The sequence below is a fragment of the Gobius niger genome (genome assembly GCF_951799975.1).
Source record: "Gobius niger genome assembly, chromosome: 19".
NCBI classification, from domain to species: Eukaryota; Metazoa; Chordata; class Actinopteri; order Gobiiformes; family Gobiidae; genus Gobius; species Gobius niger.
Genome location: NC_136870.1, coordinates 8,241,325 through 8,258,181, shown reverse-complemented (window position 1 = coordinate 8,258,181; position 16,857 = coordinate 8,241,325). Strand labels below are relative to the sequence as shown.

At 38.8% G+C, this 16,857-nt stretch overlaps 2 protein-coding genes across 4 annotated transcripts in view; one reads left to right on the top strand and one right to left on the bottom strand.

Annotated features, from left to right (window-relative positions):
* Positions 1-420, top strand: part of mapk8b (mitogen-activated protein kinase 8b) — a gene marked incomplete at its 3' end in the record, with an annotated part of 39,762 nt that extends 39,342 nt beyond the window's left edge. Inside the window, 1 exon segment of the mRNA XM_079576762.1 lies at positions 407-420. Within this exon segment, the coding sequence (XP_079432888.1) occupies positions 407-420 (14 nt within the window).
* Positions 421-8,768: 8,348 nt separating this feature from the next.
* Positions 8,769-16,857, bottom strand: part of arhgap22b (Rho GTPase activating protein 22b) — a 53,142-nt gene continuing 45,053 nt past the window's right edge. For all 3 annotated transcript variants that reach the window (XM_079577958.1, XM_079577956.1, XM_079577957.1), the window contains 5 exons: positions 15,362-15,494; positions 15,155-15,228; positions 14,953-15,074; positions 11,783-12,767; positions 8,769-9,085 (listed from right to left, as the gene is read on the bottom strand). In XM_079577958.1, coding sequence (XP_079434084.1) covers positions 8,863-9,085; positions 11,783-12,767; positions 14,953-15,074; positions 15,155-15,228; positions 15,362-15,494 — 1,537 coding nt within the window. In that variant the 3' untranslated portion in view covers positions 8,769-8,862. The remainder of the gene's footprint in view (positions 9,086-11,782; positions 12,768-14,952; positions 15,075-15,154; positions 15,229-15,361; positions 15,495-16,857) is intronic.

Genomic DNA, 16,857 nt, shown 5'->3' with positions numbered 1-16,857 from the left:
ACATTTTTTTCTTTTTTTTAATTACCAGACTTGCCTGCAAAAAAAATATGACCTTCGCATGTAAATTTGCAGCACAAGCGACCCCATATGGAACTAACGAATCTTGTATGCAATAATCGTGCCCTTTCGCTTTTAGGTTTTCGCTCAAAAAGGAAAAAAAGTGCCTGTTTGAAATTCATTCCTAAGTTTGTTGGACGTTCTCATCTCGGTGGTGTCGGAAAAACGAAAAATGGTGTTATATTTTTGTACTTGTTTTGGTTCGGGCCCTTTCGATAGGAGGAGATTGTCTTGCAGGGTATTTTGGGGAAGACGTAGATGGTTCAGCATGTTATGAGTATGAGTTTAAAAAGCAAAGGCAGTTCATCAAAGTGTAAATTATGAGTTATTGCTTTTTTTTTTTTGACAGGTTGTTGCGACTAAGTGGAGAGAAAACGGCAAAGGAAGTCAGTATTTGGGATGGAGAGGCTATTTGAGGCAATGGGCAAAAAAAATGCTATGAAAATAATATCGCCATTTGTAATAATGAGGTATTTACTAAGCCGATGATAATGTATTTTCTTCATCTATATTGAGGCTAAGATGTGCTTAATAAAGGTAGTGAATGCTGTAGTATTGTGCTGTAGTGGAAGAATTGAAGTTATTTGCCAAATATGTACATTTTCCCACAAACTTTTCCCCCCCTCCACTGGGAATTTGTAACTGTAATTGTTTTATTCAGGTTGCACCAAGATTATATTATTTGATAAATGTTATTTTTCAGTAAGCATTTTTGCTATTTTTTTTTTCCTCCCACAAAATTGAATATTTGATATATTTAATATTAGCGGGTGAATATAACAATAGCCATACTCTATGACGCAATATAATATCGAACATATTCAACAGGGTGTATAATTGATGTACGTGATTCATTTCTTTTTTTTTTCTTTCTATTTAGTGTAGGTGCTTTGGTTTGATCATACTATACACTAAAGCACAAACCTGTGATTATGCATAAATCTAAGCAACTGGTGCTTCTTACCCACGTCATCGGTTGGGTTTCATATTTTCATTCACCAATTTTCTGTCGTTTCACTGACACACACTAAAAATATCGTTGACTTTCATTAAATATATCTTTTTTTTTACTTTGAATTAATAAATTTCATTAAAATGTTTGAATTTTTCTATTTTACGTTGGCTAGCTTAGAAAATGAAACGTACTGATTTCAACAAACACCGAACAATTGGGTGTAAAATTATGCTAATTTTGTTAATTTAAGTCAACATTTATTTATTTTTCGGTAGTTTGATTTTGGCGAGTTAAAAGAACCTGCTTATTAAACACTATACGGGTAAAAACTACACAAGTTAGCTTCTGTTAGCGCTAGCGGCTAACGTTAGCGCCACCCCTTGACGCGCTCTAGTTGTACATATCCTGCGTTCAATTGACTTATGCTCTCGTTATTTTCCTTTTACGGTGCAACCTTTGATATTTTGTAAATGAACAGTACGCACGTATGCTCGAGACGTTAATATTCTTCGTTAGCAAGTTGAGTTTAACAGCAAACGCTACCGTGTAACATCAAGCATGATTCTCCACGTTTTTTTAAGGCGAGTGGTTTTTGGAATTGCGACTGCGCAGGTGGTGACACAGTGCAAAAGTAAAAGTGTCCGCGGGTAGAACACTGTAGATAAGGCTTTATTAGCGAAGGGAAAGTCAATCATGGTAATCCACTTTGTTGTCTGAAGTGCTCTTAAGTTGTTCCCATTGTAATCAGAGTATATCTCATTTGTGCATCTCCAAACCACGTCAGTGCGTTGAGTCGGCTTTGATGAACTACCTCACGCTGATCTTCTGCCACTTGTCGTCTACGTCTTTTTTTTTCTTTCTTTTTTTTTTTCTTTTTATTTGTCGCCTGCAGGTTTTAGCTATCGGAGAGAGGGGGAAAAAAAAGATGTGTGAATAACAAATTCCATTATTTATTTATTTGAAAGTGTACTATTTGTTTCAAACAGACTTCTAGTTTTGTACATTATGTATGCTTCACCCAGAAGTAAGAGAAATGTTCTATGTAATTTTTTTTTTTTTTTTTTTTAAATTTTGCTTTTTACTTTTGATTTTGATTTTGAAACTAAATGTGCAATACCTTCAGCAAACTGTGCTAGTTGTGTGATGGGCCTAGCCTGTTGGGTGTCTCCTGAAGGTAAAACTGTTTGGTACTGTCAATCCATGTTTTCCTTTTTTTTTCATTTTTTTTATTATGAATGAGATCTGATTTTATTTCTGAGAATTGTTAATAATCTATATGTAATTGGTCTTACCAGCTATGGACGTTTATTGGCCATTTTTGAGTCCGCTATGGGTTATGGTCAATAGATCGGTTGACTGGTTGGCGCCAGAAAGTATCGGCTGGACGGGCGCTTCGATGCGATTGGCTTTGGATTCGGAAAAAAAAACAACGACGTCGCCCCCTTCAGACACTACAGAGTACAGTGTGTGGAGAAAACAGGATTTTACAGTGAAAAAAAATAACACTAATATTCAAAAAACGGTTGGTTTTGGTCGTTTTGAGTGGCACAGTTTAGATTTTTTTTTGCTTAGATAGATTTTAAAATTTGTATTCCTGACACACAATATTATACACTGATTTCAATTAACATTTTAGCAAAATAATAGTAATACTGAAGTTAAATTTCTTTTCTTTAAATCCAGTAAAATATGAACAGATTTGCAGTTGGGGTTAAGACATACATTATAAACAAGTGGCAAATTATTTATTTATTTATTTTTTTTCGGTGTGTGACGTACAGCAACTTAAAGGGACTGTAAGGAGTTTAAAAATGTTAAAATTAAGTATTTTCCTCCCCCTACATGTTCCAGCCATGTCCTAATGTGTAGAATGAGCTCAGACCTGTTCACCACAACTGCCTCTAAAATCCTGTACGGTCACTCAAAAAGGTGTCACTTCGGCCCAAATTGCCGTCATGCACGAGCTTAATATAGAAGGTGCAGTTACACATATGGCCTGAGGTGGCAGTAGTGAGTATAAAATGGCGAACTTGCTTCCAGTCCCTTTAAAGGCCCTGTACCCAATTTTCTCCAAACAATAAAAGAGTGGTTAAGTGTTAAACTCTTTCCTAACACACTTGTAACATAATACATAATTTATATCTTTTACAACATTCAGGGAGCAAAGCGTCACGGTAAGCTAGCGCTAACGGGAATGACTAGCCTAGCCAAAGTCACAATGGCTAATGTGCAGTGCTCGAAGGCTTTTTTTCTTTACGATAAATGTCTGTTTTTACAATATACTGACCGGCAGAAAAACAAAACAGACGTAATGGGGGGAAAAAAACGGGTATATTAGTCAATGATTAGACCCGCCCTCTTCTGTAAAAAACAACCAATCACATTTGAGCCGTCCAGCCCTCGTTTTCCGGCGCCAACCTTTATGATTTGGTAAGCTACAATAATGTTAATAATTAAGAAAAGATGTGTCAATACATGAAATCACTATATGTACGGTGCTGGTTTGTAATGTTTGCTAGTGAATCCAGCCATGCAAGTTAGTTTTAAGAATTTCCGGATCTGCGAGTTTTTTTGTCGAGAAAAAAAAAAACCCGCGACCAACAAAGAAGAAGTGCACTACTAGAAAACATGCACTGGGGTCTGAAGATGCCGCCTCTTGGTTTAAACGAAAAAGAAAAAAAAAGAATAACTACATGTAAAACTGCAAATAAATGGAATACACTTGTACTTGTGTCGTTTTGTGTCTTTTTAGTTCACAAAGTCCAGTTTTAAGTCATCTTCAACTTTATTCCCATACAAGTCCATTCAGTACAACGGTGTAATAAATAATAAATATGTTCCACAGTAACAGCAACGCAGAAAGATGCACTTTTTTTTGTTGTTTTTTGCGAGAACACAGTTTGAACGTAAGAGGAAGTGGCTGCAAAGTGGGTTAATTATTATTATTATTATTATTATTAGCCCTTCTGGTTTTTTGTGGTCATAATATGTCTCTCAAATTAGAAGAGCCATTGCACTCAAGTGATGGAAAATGTGGATCATAGCAGTCGACGATAAAAGTGAATGAAACCCGTAAATAGGTCCTACACATTGGGGGGTTGTGGAGTAAGGCCATAATATCCTAATACCTACATCAGGGGCAGGCAACGTCAGGCCCGAGGGCCAAATCCGGCCCTTCAGCACAGAACCTCTGGCCCTCAAGATGAGTTTGAGAAACATTATCACACACATCAGAGAGTACTTTTAACATTATTAGAGTTAAATGGGAGAAAAAAAGGTAGAAATACTGTCAATACACCCAGTGAGGTCATACACTGCAAACATTTACTAGATTAGTTTAGATGTCTCAATTTGCGCATTATAATCCAAATTTTAGTTGTTTTCACTAGTTCAGATGTAGTTGGGCATTTGACCTAGATTATTTCACTTGTTCTGAGATGTTTCTGACTTGTTTCAATACATTTCGCCTTTATTTCAAGTAAGTTTCTCTGCCAATGGGGTAAGAAAAATGGTCTTGTCCCATTGGCAGTGGTACTTTCTGATTTCAAGCAAGATTTACCATAGAACCAGTCTGAAATGTCCTCAAACTAGCAAAATAATTTTGGTCAGATCAGGAAAAAGTCTAAATGAGTGAAAACCCCTCAACACAGGATATATTTCCTCAATTCAAGTCCTTTAAGCCAATGCTTGATATTCACTTTTTGTAGTGTATATTATGTACAACACTGGTATTTGAAGGAAGTGCACTGGAAAAAGAATGATCTTTTTAAGGAAGAAGTGACAAATCTACTTGAATTAAGAGATTAAATCGAAGGTTTGAGTTGATTTGGTCTTGTTTTAGATGAGATAAAACCTCTAGTAGTCGTTATTCTCTTAATTCAGGTAATTCTGTGTCATTTCAAGTGAAAAACAATTGTCTGATTTCAAGTGGGTTTTATTCTTGTTCCATTGGCGCTATAGCATTTGTATCTTGGATTAGTTCAAATCGACTCAAATTCAACATAGAAGAACTTTTATTCAAGCAATTTCAAGTCATTTATCTCATTTAAGATGGTTTCCAGTGTTGTGCTTTACTTTGGGCTAATAATCAGCGGCTTCGGCCCTCGGGTCTACTTACAATAAAGAAAATCGTCCCTCCGCCAAGAAACCCTGCCTACCCCTGACCTACATAGACTTTAGATTAGAAGTTTCAGACGTGATCAAAAAGCTTTCTGATTTTGCCTAAAAAAAGGTCACTTAATCATGCAAGGGCGGATTTACACAGACAGAATAGTTAGTGGTTCAAAAGAAGTCGAAACGTTTCTATAAATCTAAGCAGCACTGTAAAAAAAGCGACATTTCCTCATGTTTTTTTTCATAGGGTTAGCTTCATCGACAACACATTCGCTACGTAATACATTCCATTTCCCAAAAACGTCCATTCGATTTCACAATTCATTAAAAAATAAAATAAAAAATAAAAAGTGGCACTCTCTTGCTCGTGCCGTATTAAAAAGTGAAAACAATGCAGCCACTGTGTGAAGTATTATGGACAAATACAGTATACACTCCGCTTGGCTTGGGGGGTAAGCAAATAACGTCTTCTCTTTTTTTTTTTTTTCTATTTAAAAAGACTTCCCCGAAAGGCACGACCAGGAAACTCCATTGTTTCTTGGCGGGCAGTGTTCAGCGTCATGTGCCAAAGTCAACATGGCTTCCAGGTTTGAGGAGCGCGGAGGACGGCGGAGGCTGAGGCGGAGGCTGAGGCGGAGGCTGAGGCTGAGGCTGAGGCGGTGGCGGCCCTGCTTTGGTATACAGAGTCTATTGTGAAGGTCGCTGAGAAGAAGTGTTTTTTTTTTGCATGCTTTGTGAAGTCAGAAAGTACTGAGGTCTGGTGCGATAGGAAACCACGGGGATTGTTGAAAGAGGCACTCGGAGCCTGAGACGTGATGCTGAAGTGCATGTGACGGGTTAGATCACTGTAGTTTAGGACACAATTATAGTTACGATTTCGCTGCTTGGAAATGGCCAGAGCTACAGGCGGTTTTAGGCTGGAAATATGTAAACTTTTGTCCAACTTTTCTTCATAAAATATCAACTTCACTGATGTAAACAGAGTGTGTTTACATGCGCTGGAGTACCCTGGTTATTAGGCATATCCTGGTTATGACAGTATTCTGGATTTGCTCTTTACATGTGAGAAAACAGGACAATCACATCCCTGTTTACATGAGCAACTACAGTATCCTGGATATTTAGGCTCCAGAGAGGGGCGGAGCTAATGACGAATATGGTGACGAGCTAAATACTTCAGCAATGTTGCTAGTGCATGGCTTTTTCGGGCATTTCTCTAGCGCAGGGACAAGATCTATCCAGAGGAATTTTAAACGTTTTTTTTCCCCAGCTTCAGAGACAGACGTGAGAATTCAAACAAACAAGGTTACTTCAATGTTTTTTTCCCCTCCTGGAGCTGCCACCTTAACGTGGTGGAGGGGTTTGAGCACCTGAATGATCCTAGGAGCTCTGTTGTCGGGGGCTTCGTGCCCCTGGTAGGGTCTCCCAGGGCAAACAGGTCCTATAGGTGACGGGTCAGACAGAGAGCGGTTCAGAAGCCCCTTATGAGAGACCAACAGGCCCGGTTTAAATCTGAGGCCGTCCTTCTGTGGACCCGCCACCTGCAGGAGGAGCCATAAGGGGCTGGTGCAGTGTGATTTGGGCAGCTCCAACAGCCCCCACGACCCGGCAACAGACAAGTGGAAGAAGATGGATAGATGGACTTCAATGTTTTGTTGAAGATACAAAGTTTTACCAGATAAAATGGCTCTAGGAAAGTTTTTGTTCCTATCTTATCTGTTTCAAAAGTTCGCACATGCTCAGTACGTCACTGATGGTGAATAACCAGGCTACTGTGTTTACATGCTACAGTATCCTGGAAACTGTGGGAATATCCTGGTCTCTAATAAGCTGGATATTGGCTTATCCAGGAAACTGAAACCAGGATTCTGTGTTTACAGGAAGCAGACAAAACCAGGAAACTAAGTAACTCACGTGTCGTAGCATGTTGCATTTTTTTTTTACTCTTGTCCGTAAGAGTAAATACTACGCTGACCGAAAAGACAAAAGGAGAGAGGGATATATTGTTCATTGTACCACAACCCAATTACACAATGGAGATACATTTTTTCCACTCAAATTGCTTGTAAACATGGCTAAAGTGGTGCAGTTAGCTTTGCCCGTCAGCCTGTTAGCTTCTTCTTCGTAATTCTATTAGTGTGTATTGCAACTCTGACAAGGAGACAGGCAAAGTTGCAAGGGTGGTTTTCTGGCTAGAGACACCAGGGGAAGATGAGAGGCCCCCCAATCATCCCATTAACACTTGTATTACCCCCAGAGGGACTGCGGAAAGGATTGATATTGAACGGCAGTATCCCATCAAACAAAGTAGTAATTGTGAAAACCTGAGATCCCGTCACATGCACGTTAAATGCTTATCGTGAATTAAGAATTAGTTCTTAACTGTACAATGTTGAAATTACAATCTTACTGATGAATTACAAGCGAACAAGTGAAGTTATTTTGACGCTACAACTACTACGGAATATAGAAGTCAAGAATACTAATGAATTTGTTTTACACAAAATCATAATTAGAAATGTTAGGGTCACTTTTAGAAATGTTAGGGTCACTTTTTGCTAACATTGAGTGAATTATTAACATTTGGAAAACAGTTTCTTCTTACAATATCAATAAAACCAAACTTGACAATGTGACACCCCCAGTTGGAATAAAGGGGTCACTATGGCTTTAGTGAACCAGCTGAAGTCAAACCTTTCTTGTTTGGTTTTTTGATCACCTTGAAATATTGTGAGCAAAAACATGTATCAAACTTACATCCGAGAAAAACTGTGCAGGCAATATTAACTTCCAAAATCGATACATGCTGCATAATATGAAACTGTTTAGTCGGCCATTCTTGTTGTAAATGTATATTAAAGCACTAGAATATCTAGTCCAGGTACTTTAAAGAGGGGGTATTTGGTAAAGATCTGTAACACGACTTATTAGAAAATACAATATGATCTGAAGCAGCTAAAACAAAATATCCAGTACTTTCACTTCCTGATTTTCAAGCGATCTTCCCAAAGCCCCTCCCATTCCGTTTCTCTTGCTCCCCTTTGCTGTGCGGCTGTTTCAATAAAGAGAAAACAAACCTGAAAGACGGCGTCCTGTGTGGCTGTAGTGAAGTGTTTTTACTCCACAATGAGGACGATTACGAAGGACCTGGGGAGGAGCTTTTTGGGAGCTGATGGGAAGATTCGCTCGCGTCGCGAAACCAACTACGTTTTCGATGAGAGAATGACATTGTAACATGGTACAAAGTTCTAAAAAGTCGATTTTGCATAATACCCCCCCCCCCTTTTAAAATGCCTCTTGTCGATAATGTGTCGCAGTGTAAAGCCTTTATCATATATCAGTTGAAGTTTTTGTCCATCACGCTAAACACTACCTAACTTCAGAACCCGATGAGCCTTGTAATAAAAGCTTTCGAACATTTTTTTTGATGGAGATAAATGCCATTCAGTTGCGTTCACCAAAACAGACTTTTACTATTCACACAATCCATTTGCGTTAATTCCAAAAGTGGCCGTGGAAACATTCTGCCTTTAAATACAAGCCTTCACAAGACGAGCAGTGAAGTAAATCCTGCCGATGTCCAGTTATTAAGACGTGTCTCGATTTAGTGCAGTTTATTTGAAGCGATGTATGGACGACAGCGTGTCCATACTAGAGGTCTTTGTGAAAAAGGAATGCCCTGATCCTCAAGTGGAATATGAACCCTGATGAAACGCACAGGGGCCTGCGGTATTGTCCTAAATGTCACTAGTCCTCGCGCCCAGGGCCAAGTCTCCCAGAGTGGCGAAGAAGTCCTCCATCTCCTTCTCCAGCAGCCGGTTGCGGTTCTCGGCGTCCTCCCGCGCCCGCTCCGAGTTGCGCAGCTTGATCTCGAGCATGCGCTGCTTCTTGCGTTCCTGCTCCATCTCCTGCTCCAGTCGCTCCATTTGGGCACAAAGGGCCGTGCTGGACTCCTCCAATCTGACGGACGAGAAAGAGAATTTTAAACTCTTGACTCCCACCTGAACGGACCCCATTTTCTACAGTTTGGCTTTGCCCTAGTCAAAAAGCTTCCAAAATAGCCACAAAAAATGAGAAGAAAACAAGGATGTAAACGTAACAAAAATGTGACAAAAATGTGATAAAAAATCAACCAAAGAGTGACAAAAATTCAACAAAAATGTGACAAAAACTCAACACAAAAATGACAAAAATTCATCAAAAAGTGACAAAAAATCAACAAAAATGTGACAAAATTCAACAAAAATGTGACAAAAATTCAACAAAAATGTGACGAAAATTCAACAAAAATGTGACGAAAACTCAACACAAAAATGACAAAAATTCATCAAAAAGTGACAAAAAATCAACAAAAATGTGACAAAATTCAACAAAAATGTGACAAAAATTCAACAAAAATGTGACGAAAATTCAACAAAAATGTGACAAAAACTCAACACAAAAATGACAAAAATTCAACAAAAAGTGACAGAAATTCAACAAAAATGTGACAAAAATGTGACAAAAATTCTACAAAAACTCGACACAAAAATGACAAAAATTCAACAAAAATGTGACAAAATTCAACAAAAATGTGACAAAAATGTGACAAAAATGTGACAAAAATGTGACACAACTCAACACAAAAATAACAAAAATTCAACAAAAAGTGACAAAAATTCTACAAAAATGTGACAAAAATTCTACAAAAATGTGACAAAAACTAAAAACACAAATGACAAAAATTCAACAAAAAGTGACAAAAAACTCAACAAAAAGTGACAAAAATGAAAAAAAAAAAAGAAAAGAAAAAAAAACCATACAAAAGGTGACACAACACAGCAACAACGTGAGGAAAAAGATCAGTTTTGTGGGTCTTAGCTTTCAAATGAGGTGTTACACAGCCTAAAGAGGACAGAATGCATTTGGTTAAGGCGGGTGGTAAGAGGTTAATGTCACATTGTGGGTTGTTACAATATTAAAGTTACACAAGGTATCGAAAGCAGGTACGAAAAAAAAATACAGTTTTGATGCTGTTGGTCCAGAGACAGCATCAACACACATTTTCTTTTCTTTATTTTTTACACTTTTTTTTTTTTTTTAACCATATTTTTAATATTAATATTTACCCTATTTTTCTTTCTGAATTTTTCCCAATTTTTTCCCAATTAGTTTTATTTATAATTTTTTTCTTAATTTTTTTGCCACCATTTTTTTCTCCAATTTTCCCGAAATTATTCCCAATTTATCAGACATTTCATGACATTGAAGATGAACCCGATATTGTAAATTTGCATATCTTCCAAACATTATTGTCCTGTTTCCAGGTTATAGACGACAATTATTTGAGTATAGGTATCGGGAAAAAGTATCGTACAGGTATCGGTATCGTAAACCAAGTGTTGTTAAAGTACCGATCATAAAAAAAGTGAGTTACCCAGCCCTACAGAGGAATATTCCCGGTTATATGTCGCTACTTCAAAAGCTGCTATCAAAATAAAGACCGGAAGACCGAATATATTTATTTCTTTTATTTGACCTAGTAAAGTGTCTCCATGGAAACGAGACGGTGAAATCCCACTCCAAATGTATGAGTCAGATCTGAGGAGAGGTGAGACTACTCAAATTGAAGACACATGATTTGTTTTATTTCCCAGGTAGTTTTCACCTATATACACACGCAAAAAACAGCATTTTGTCATTTTTATTGTAAATGTTGCGCATGGTTTTTCAAAGAATACTAATTTATGCTACTTTCCTGCTAACTGTTGTAATCTTAAAGGCATGTAGGAATCGATCATATAATAACAGGCCAATAACGTAATAATACTGTTGAACCAATAGCATAATAACAGTAATAAGTCTTTACGTTATCGGCTGGTTATTACATTAATGGCCTGACAAGATAAACCTAGTGGAAAAACCTTACAAATTTAGCCAATAATGTCGGCCTTCAAGTAATTATTAAAGGTGCATTACGCAACCTTTTATGTGGAAAGAAAAGTTTATATTTGTGCGTATTTGATCTTGTAGCTCTATGAGTGGTCACAGTGGCGCCTTTATTTTCCATCACGGTGGTCTCTAGGACGCTCCAGGATCAATTATTTGAAAGGTTTTCACTGTGAACGGACCCTCTCACCAGAAAAACTACAAAACAATTGATCCTGGACCATCAAGGGGTCACCGTGATTTAAAGTAAAGGCGCCACTGTGACCACTCATACAGCCGCTGGGTCACTACATGGTCAAATATGCACAAATATCAACTTTTTTTCGCATAAAAAGTTGCATAATGCACCTTTAAAGCCACACTGCGTAGAATTTTACCCAATAAACATAATTGAAATACAAGCATTTATTTTATGAGATATTTTCATCATTGAAAAATACCTCATAAATGTACAAACAAACATTTATGAGGCTCATCCTTGCTAAGATATTACTGTTAACTTTACTGGGAGTGGGTACGTCTCCAGCTCGTTTCCATGGAGATGTGACGAAAGGCGGTAGAATTTGAGATTTAAACAGGTCAGTTTCTCATCCAAGTCCATTCTTTTATTGCACACTGCAGTAACAGCGTCATAAGGAGCATGTTTTGCCTCAACAGTAGAGTCTAAAATGCTACACAGTGCACCTTTAAGTTATTCGCTGCACAGCATTCATCCACATACATACTTACTTGTTGATGCGCGCCTCATAGTTCGTCCTCTGCTTCCTCAGCTCCTCCTTCAGCCCTTCCACCAAACTGCCCAGCGTCCCGTTCACCTCGTCCCCGTCCTCGGACATGACGATGGACGGCACCGGAGCCGCCCCCGCCGCGTTCCCGTTCTCGCTGCAGGGGGCGCTGCTGCTGCACAGCTCCATGGCCTCGCAGCTGTCGGGCTCCGAGCTCGGGTTGTCCATGTCCCGGTGGCCTCCCTCCATCATCCAGTCCGGCTTCTCCCCGTCCCCGTTCCCGCTCGCCGTCCCGACGCCCGACGGGTCGCCGCCGCCGCTGCTCCCGGAATCCGGCACGGAGATCTCGCAGGACGAGGTGGACCACGGCGTGCTGGCGACGCTCGGGACGCTGCCCAAGCTCGAGGACGACGTGACGTTGTCGTAAGTGGAGAGTCTTTGCGAGGAGCCCGTGGAATCTCGGTCGCGGGTCGATCGCTCGCCGGAAGAGGTTCTCCGATGACCCCGCAGGGACGACAGCCCGTTCATGAGCCAGTTCCCGCCGCCGCCGCTGCCGCCCCCCGTGGACACGCTGCTCGTGTCCGCCACCGATCCGCTTTTGGCCTGAGGCTGCGAGCGGGGGGCGGAGGAGCTTTTGAACGAGTACTTCCAGGACGGCGCGCCCTTGACCTGCTTGCTCGGGCTGACGACGGTCTCGCCCTTGCCGGCTTTGGGAGTTTGCGTGGGGGTGACGGCGCCGCACAGTTTGGCGTCTAAGGAGGAGGCGTCGCTCTGGAGGTCCGCCGCCGCCGCCGCCTCTGGTTGGTTGGGCACGGGGCAGTTCTGGAGGTCCTCTTCGGAGATCCAGGCTCCTAGGCTGCGGTGGTGGAGCTGGTGCGGGGGCAGGTCGGCGGTCTGCGGGACGGTGAGGGCCTCGTTCTCTCGGCCCGAGAAGAAACGCTTGTGTTCGCGGATCAGGATGGTCATCAGGTGCTGGACCAGAGAGGTGCCTAAAGGGGGAGACAATATGAATGGTTTAACCTCTTAACTCCCACCTGAACGGATCCCATTTTCTCCAGTTTGGCTTTACCCTAATCAAAAAGCTTCTTGGGACAAAAGCACCGAAATAGCCACAAAAAATGAGAAGAAAACACGGATGTAAACGCAAACAAAAATGTGACAAAAATTCAACAAAAATGTGACAAAAATTCAACCAAAAAGTGACAAAAATGTGACAAAAATTCAACAAAAAATTGACAAAAATTCAACAAAAATGTGACAAAAAATTCAACAAAAATGTGACAAAAATTCAACAAAAATGTGACAAAAATGTGACAAAAATTCCACAAAAATTCCACCAAAAAGTGACAAAAATTCCACAAAAATGTGACAAAAATTCCACAAAAATGTGAAAAAAATTCAACAAAAAGTGACAAAAATTCAACAAAAAAGTGACAAAAAAGTGACAAAAATTCCACAAAAATTCCACAAAAATGTGACAAAAACTCAACAAAAATGTGACAAAAATTCCACAAACATTCCACAAAAATTCCACAAAAATATGAAAAAAATTCAACAAAAAGTGACAAAAATTCAACAAAAAAGTGACAAAAATGTGAACTAAAATTCAACCAACATTCAACCAAAAAGTGACAAAAATGTAACTAAAAATTCAACAAAAATGTGACAAAAATGTGACAAAAATGTGACAAAAATGTGACAAAAATTCAACAAAAAATTCAACAAAAAATTCAACAAAAAATTCAACAAAAAAGTGACAAAAATTCAACAAAAATTCAATCAAAAAGTGACAAAAATTCAACAGAAATGTGACAAAAATATGACAAAAATTCAACAAAAATGTGACCAAAATTAAAAAAAAAAAAAAAAACATACAAAAGGTGACACAACACAGCAACAACGCGAGGAAAAAGATCAGTTTTTGGGTCTTAGCTTTCAAATGAGGTGTTACACAGGCCTATAGAACAGCCAAAGAGGATAGAATGCATTTGGTTTAGGCGGGTGGTAAGAGGTTAATATGGAAGAGTCAGGATGGAGTAATACCTGAACAAAGGTGGTCAGTAACGATATAAATGAACTGTTTACTGTTCAGTTTTTGAGGATCTGTACTTTACTTGAGTAGTATTTTTGTGGAGAACTTTCTACTGTTAGTTTACCATGTGTTTTGTTCATTTTAAAGTCTACTAATGCACACTCCAGAACAGCAGGTGGTGCCGTGCAGATGTACTGTCAATGTCACTGTCTCACAACATGAAAGAAGTTGCCCCCTTGCCGTCGTGCAGAGGAGAATTTCGGCACAATTTCCGCATGAAAAGCTGCAGTGTTATTTTTGCTAACATTAGTTTAAACTGAGTTGAACAAATACTGTACTTTACTTTGTACTTTGACTTAAATAAAAATTTCAGAGCACAGCTTTCATTTTCATTGGAGAAATATTTAACCACTAGTGTCTGTACTTGTACTCAAGTCACGAAATCAAGTGCTTTGACCACCTCTGCATCTTTTTATTCATTTATTTATTGAACGTTTATTTATTAATATTTATTTTTTTACAAAATTGTTTTAACAGTACCTGTATATTTTGAGAGTTACGCAATTTGGTTTCTCTACATACAGGAAAATTTACTTGATTTAACAAGGAAGAAGTTTGTGTCAAATAAAAAATAAAAAATGATCAAATAAATATAATTTATTTCACAGCCATATTAAAGGTGCATTGTACAACTTTTTATGTGGCAAAAAATGTAGATATTAGTGCGTATTTGACCTGGTATTGACCCTGCAGCTGTATGAGTGGTCAGCAGGTCACCTTTACTTTCAATCACAGTGGGCTCTAGGACGCTCCAGGATCAATTGTTTTGTAGGTTTTCTGGTAAGCAGTGAAAACCTTCTAAAGCGTCCGAGAAACGACGTTCATGAAAAATAAAGGCACCATGCTGACCACTCATACTGCCACTGGGTCACTACAAGGTAAAATACGCAAAATTATATTTTTTTTTCCATATAAAAAGTTGCATAATGCTCCTTTAAAATGAACTTTTATCATACTAGCTTGCTTTGTTCTGCATCTAAAAGTGTCCCAACTGCTTTTCCTTCTAAACCTCATTATATCAACATTAATTAACTAAAATCCAATCTGCAAATGAACCAAAATGAAGCATTTCAGATTCTTACCTTCCATGATGGTGACAGGGTCCTCCATTTTGGGTCGAAGGATGTTTGGTCCAAATACAGTGGCGAGGTTCTGGATGCTCATCTTGTTCTCGTTACAGTGGGACTGCACCTCATCAAGGAACCTGGGAATTTATGCACACATGACATTACAATAAACCACACTGTGAAAAGGTTTAGCAGCTGTGAGCATCGCCGAACTCACTTGCATATGTACTTGAGCAGGTTGTAGTTGGGTAGAGGTAGATTGCTGACTTGATTCCCAAGCTCCTGGACACCCTGGAAGACAGTGTTTACAAAGGTAGGATAAAGGATGCACGCTTACTGTAAACTGCCAACAGGCTTATTACTTATTATGCATTTTTATATTTAAAAAAATATATATATGTAGTTTGACTGGTGTTCGTCATACCTCCTCCTCATCTTTGGCCAGCAGCTGCGCACACGAGAGGAAGTCTTCATACTTGGAGAAAGGAATGACGGGTTCAGGCAGCTCCCGGAGGTACAGCTTCAGCAAGGATGCCACCGTGTGGACGTCCGTGTTACTGCGGGACAATGAAGACAATGCAGGGTTAAAGAAAGAGGCAGGAATGTGGCTCAGGGTTTCAGTCTCAAAAGTGAGATAAATGACTGGGATGGAAACAGGCAAAAAAACTTTTTAAATAAGCACATTGTTTTTATTGTTGCAAATGTAATCCTACATATTGTTAGCCACATAGCATAACTGCCTAAGTCATTTTGTATTGTTAAAATGGCAATAAGAGAAAAACAATGTGTTTCCTATGTAACGTCTTTTTACATGTTTTCCAAAATCAAAACAAAAATGAGTTAGGCAATTATGCTATGTGGCTAACGAAATTATGTGGAACACAGTGTTCATTTTGACAACATATTTTAATTTAGTTTTAGTCTTCGTCTTTTGACTAAAATGTAGTTTAATTTTAGTCAAAAAAATCGTTTCAATTTTAGTCTAGTTTTAGTCGACTAAAATTAAGACTAATTTAGTCGACTTTGCATTGATAATATTCATTATAATCATATTTAATCTTGTTCCTCTGCTTCATGTTTCTGCTCTACATGATAAAGCTCAGAGCTGCTCCTTTAGCAGTGATTGTAAATTATCTGAGGCTCTTTCAGACGGTCAATAGAAGTTTGGATGACTTTAGTCTCTCCTTTTCATTTTTATTTAGTCTCATTTTAGTCGACTAAAATATCTGGACACTTTAGTCATAGCTTTAGTCTCATGAACAACTTTTAATTTAGTTTTAGTCCAATTTTAGTCTGCAAAAATAACACTTTTGTTAAAATTAAGACTAAATATTTTAGCCGACGAAATTAACACCGGTGGAACATCATTGTGGTTATTTATGGCAGGATTTCTCAAATTTTGGGGAATTTTTTATCAAAAGGAAAAATATCCCAACAATCCTTCATTCTCAGTTTCCCAGAGTTCACGATGAATTGCTCTGAGTGAGTTTCTTATTGGAAGAGTTGTTTACGTCTATGTTTGACTTAACAAAATGTGATATTCATGAATCACCATCACCACATACACATAAACTTATAACAGTGCACAAAACACCATCAGGTCTCAGAACTGTGTCGTTCGAGCAGCCAAGAGGCAAATCCTTCAAAGCCTTATATGTTAAACTTGTCTGTATAATTGTATATTTTAGCACTTCATTGTTGTTAATCCGCTGGAGCTTCCTTTGAAAGTGGGATGGCGCCTTTCTAGATGGTGCTGCTCCCTTTTTGTGAAGACGCAACTGCTGAAACGAACCAGCCTCATTGTTGTTCAGCTTATAATGGCTTAACAGAATGTCCTTTCATTAAAGCTTGAGTGGGACAGGAGGTGGAAACAACCCAGTTCCTAAACGTAAGCTCAAACTACTGCATCACCGACTGCTA